A 4,008-nucleotide genomic window follows, 5' to 3' on the forward strand; every position below is an offset into this window, starting at 1 on the left:
AGGGGTAGGGGCACAAATCGGTGGCACCGTTTGGTGACCCCTTGCCACGCGTCGCGCATGCAGCTGGCTCCTGGGTGGCCCGTGACTCCTTATGCGTGTTTCACCCACTCAAAACCGGATACCCCTATCTCTTTCACCCTCCAACACTATCTCTTTCACTCTCACAATAACTTTCCCTTTCTACTTACTCTCAACCCCACCATTTCACCATTGTTGGACCACCCTTATCTCAGTGAAAAAATTGAATAAAAATGCCAAAAAAAGGAAAACCAAGGAAGTAAATCAACCGGAGCTTCATATTGTTAATTATCTTGGAGATCCAAATTATGTAAGTTTTTATTTTTTAATAATTTTATTTAATGATAATAATAGTGATAATTTTAGATTTTATTAACAATATATATTATAATGGCACTAAGTAGAAATTAGAAATTAAACATGTATGTATGTATAATTTTATTATTAGGTAGTTAGAAATAGAAATAAAAATAGGAATAAATCTTGTATGTATGTATGTATGTATGGAGATGAATGTTTGTACCGGTGAGGATGAACTGGGTTTTTTTTATGTATATTATTTAAAAAAAAAAGAAAAAATAAATGTTTGTAAAAAATAATGAATGAAAGAGAAAAAAAAAAATAATAATAATAATAATAATAGAGACTGATTTACTGTGTAAGGTTAATTACTTTCTGTTATAAGGTAATGCATATGATTGAAGAATTTTTGTATAACAGATTTAATGTGTATGTTTGAATTGCAATTATGCTGGGAATTAGTTTTAATGGACATGTTAAGCATAATTGTGTTTTTGAATAATATAGTTATATTATACTTGTTCTTATACTGGAAAATGTGGTATTGTAGGCTTTAAGGATGTTGATGATGTGCGATCATTTACACCCGCCGGATCCATATAACCAAATTGTTGAGGCACAGTTACGCGAGACTGGATTTTATTATGTATCCCAAATTGGAGTTATTAAAGGCCAGCCAGCAATGATCCTCCACGTCGGAGTGCAAATTGGTATACACCATCCGCCTTTAACAGGATTGCAAAGAAGTGCAGAAAGTTATACAAAGATATGAAGTGGGCACCGAGGAAGTGAAGTTGTAACTAGTTAATTATTGAGAATGTTAATTAGGTTCTTACTACTATTTAAGAAATAATGTGTACTATTTACTTATTGAGTATGTTAACTAGGTTGTTATTGTTGACTACGTTAATTTGGTTATTAATATTTACTTATTGAGTATGTTAACTAGGTTGTTATTGTTGACTATGTTAATTTGGTTATTAGTATTTACTTATTTACTTTTTGCCTATCGAATATGTTACTTACGTTGTTATGCCCACTCTCTATCGTGTATGTTAATCAGGTTTGAAATGAATATAAGCACTGGTTGGTCAATTCAAATGTCAATGTCGTACATAAATGTAAATCCAAAGGAAATTTAAAAAAAGGTAACTACTACTCTTCGGCTGGACCTGCACTCGGTCCACCACTTTGACGACATCTACTGTGACTATGGCCCTCGGCACCGCATTGCTTGCATCGCCTCGGGCGACGCAACATACGAGTGTCCATCTCATTCAAGAAGCGGGTCATCTTCGGCCGGCCCTTGGCTACCCGTCTGAGGAACGGGTTTCCAACGAATTTAGGTCCATGATAAGCAGGCCACGTTGCCGGATTTCCCAGTGGTCGAAACCTAGCCTTGTATACTCTTCGAATTTGGTCCATCTTGTAAACGTCATTAACGTACACTTTCCAATCCAACCTCTGATTTGCACAACACGCAAACACGTGCCGACACGGAATTCGGTCAACCTGGAATTCACCACAGTCACACCGATGGTGGCGTAGGTCAACTGCATACTCAACCCCACTAGGCATCTCGCGTACTTCGAAGACTTCATTTTCTCTATCAAAACAGCTAACCTGTATGTTACCTGATGCTCGTTAATTTGCATGCAGCTTGGTTGTCACCATCTCAGAGAATACAAGTCCAGCACTGATTCGGGCTTCAGCCTCAGCTCTTTTCCTAGTGAACAACTCATTCAGTCTGTAAAATGTAGCCTTAACAAGTGCAGTGACTGGGAGATTGCGTGCACCCTTTAAGACGGAGTTGATACATTCCACAAGATTGGTGGTCATATGACCCCATCGGTAACCACCATCAAATGCCAAAGCATACTGCTCACGAGGGATCCGATCAAGCCAGTTGGTGTAAGCCTCACCCCATTCTTTTAATCGTTCATAGCGCATCTGGTACTCCCTGGTCGTCCTCGAGTATCCTATGAAAAACATTCAGTCAACTATGAACACCATTCTATTTGATTGTACTTACAATAAATTCAAAGTTCATTCTATACAAACTTACCAATGTTGACGATAAGCTTCTGCAGGTAAGGTGCTTTGAACTTCCTCAAGAAGTTGGACTCAATATGCCGGATACAAAACATATGGAAAGCTCTTGGAGGAGACCACGCCCCATTACTTCGTTTAATAGCTGACCTAATCGAATCGTGTCGATAAGAGATTAGTCCGACACCATCATGGGTCACCACATGTTGACGCAGGTTGCTCAGAAAAAAGTGCCATGCATCAGAAGTCTCTCCCTCCACTATGGCAAATGCAATAGGCACGATGTTGTTATTACCATCTTGTAAGACTGCAACCAATAAATAACCCTTGTATTTTCCATACAAATGAGTCCCGTCCACCTGCACTACTGGCTTGCAGTGTCTGAAGGCCCTTATACAGGGGTAATAACTCTAGAAGGCTCTATGTAGAACACGTATATCAGGAACCAAATCATCCCCCTGGTAAGCTGGCATTGTTTCAAAGTGAACCACTGCTGATGGCTCTTTGTGGCACATGGCCTCAAACCATATCAGCAAAGCTTCATACGATGCTTCCCAACTTCCGAAAATTGATTCGACCGCCTGCTGCTTTGCTAACCAAGCCTTGCGATAACTGATGGTGTAGTTAAACTTTGACTGGATATCAGCAATTACTGATTTCACCTTTATAGACGGGTCAACCTCTACCAACGGCTTTATTGCTTCTGCAACTGTCTTGGAATCCAGCTTCGAATGGTCTTGAGAAATAGTAGACCTGGTACAAGTATGACTTCCATTGTACCTCCTTATCTCCCAACAGTACTTCTTCTGCATTTTGGTTACCCTGATCAACCAGTCACAACCATTCCCATATTCTGTACATTTGGCATAGAATGTCGTCGGTTCCGACTCATATACCCGATAGTCCACACCTCTCCGGATGGTATAATCTTTCATTGCCTTGATTATTGCCTCCCTTGAACTGAATTCCATCCCTACTGTAAACTCACCATCCGCCACAACAGGAGGGGTTGCATACATCAAAAGTAATAAATGCTTCATTATGTACTCAGTAAGAAGTCTTTCATTACAACTCAATTAATAAACACACCTTACTATGTAAGATCGTTATAGCCTTATTTTTCGCTATTCCATCTACGTAAACAACAACTAAATATCATTCACAACAAAGAACTATTAATTAATAAAAAAATCAAACGCTATGGTCACAAATTCTCACATACATTACTCATCTGACTTATCGATCTGCTACTTCAGAGATTCACGTAGCTACCTAGGTTTATGCACCTGGATTCATATATTGTGAAAACTCCGGTGCGTGCATAGCCTCCAAATCCAACGACCGCATGAAAGAAGGCTCCTGAAACGGATGCGGGTTTGCTAGTGCATTTGCAACTTCCGCCACATCTGCGTTCATGGCGCCGCCAGCTGCTTCTTCGTCCTCACCTGGACCGAAGATCTCATAGTTACTTTCAAATTCATCTTCGCTTTCACTATTATAATCTTCCAATTCAATGTTACGGTCCGCTTCAGATTGCTCAAACTCAATATATAACTCGATGCACGACATTCGGTGGCGATTTTCCATGTACATTGAAAATATTTCCTGCATACTCGCTTCGTCCATCACATACTTGGTCTG

The 4,008-nt window shown here is 39.6% G+C and overlaps 1 protein-coding gene across 1 annotated transcript; it reads right to left on the bottom strand.

Annotated features, from left to right (window-relative positions):
* Positions 1-1,473: 1,473 nt before the first annotated feature.
* On the bottom strand, positions 1,474-1,896 carry LOC130956745 (uncharacterized). The gene has a single exon (XM_057883740.1). The coding sequence runs from the start codon at positions 1,894-1,896 to the stop codon at positions 1,474-1,476; it is 423 nt and encodes a 140-aa protein (XP_057739723.1).
* Positions 1,897-4,008: the final 2,112 nt, after the last annotated feature.

The sequence above is a fragment of the Arachis stenosperma genome, chromosome 10 (genome assembly GCF_014773155.1).
Source record: "Arachis stenosperma cultivar V10309 chromosome 10, arast.V10309.gnm1.PFL2, whole genome shotgun sequence".
NCBI lineage: Eukaryota > Viridiplantae > Streptophyta > Magnoliopsida > Fabales > Fabaceae > Arachis > Arachis stenosperma.

Coding starts and splice junctions, on each gene's coding strand:
- LOC130956745 (XM_057883740.1), bottom strand. CDS start 1,896: ATGCCTAGTGGGGTTGAGTATGCAGTTGACCTACGCCACCATCGGTGT.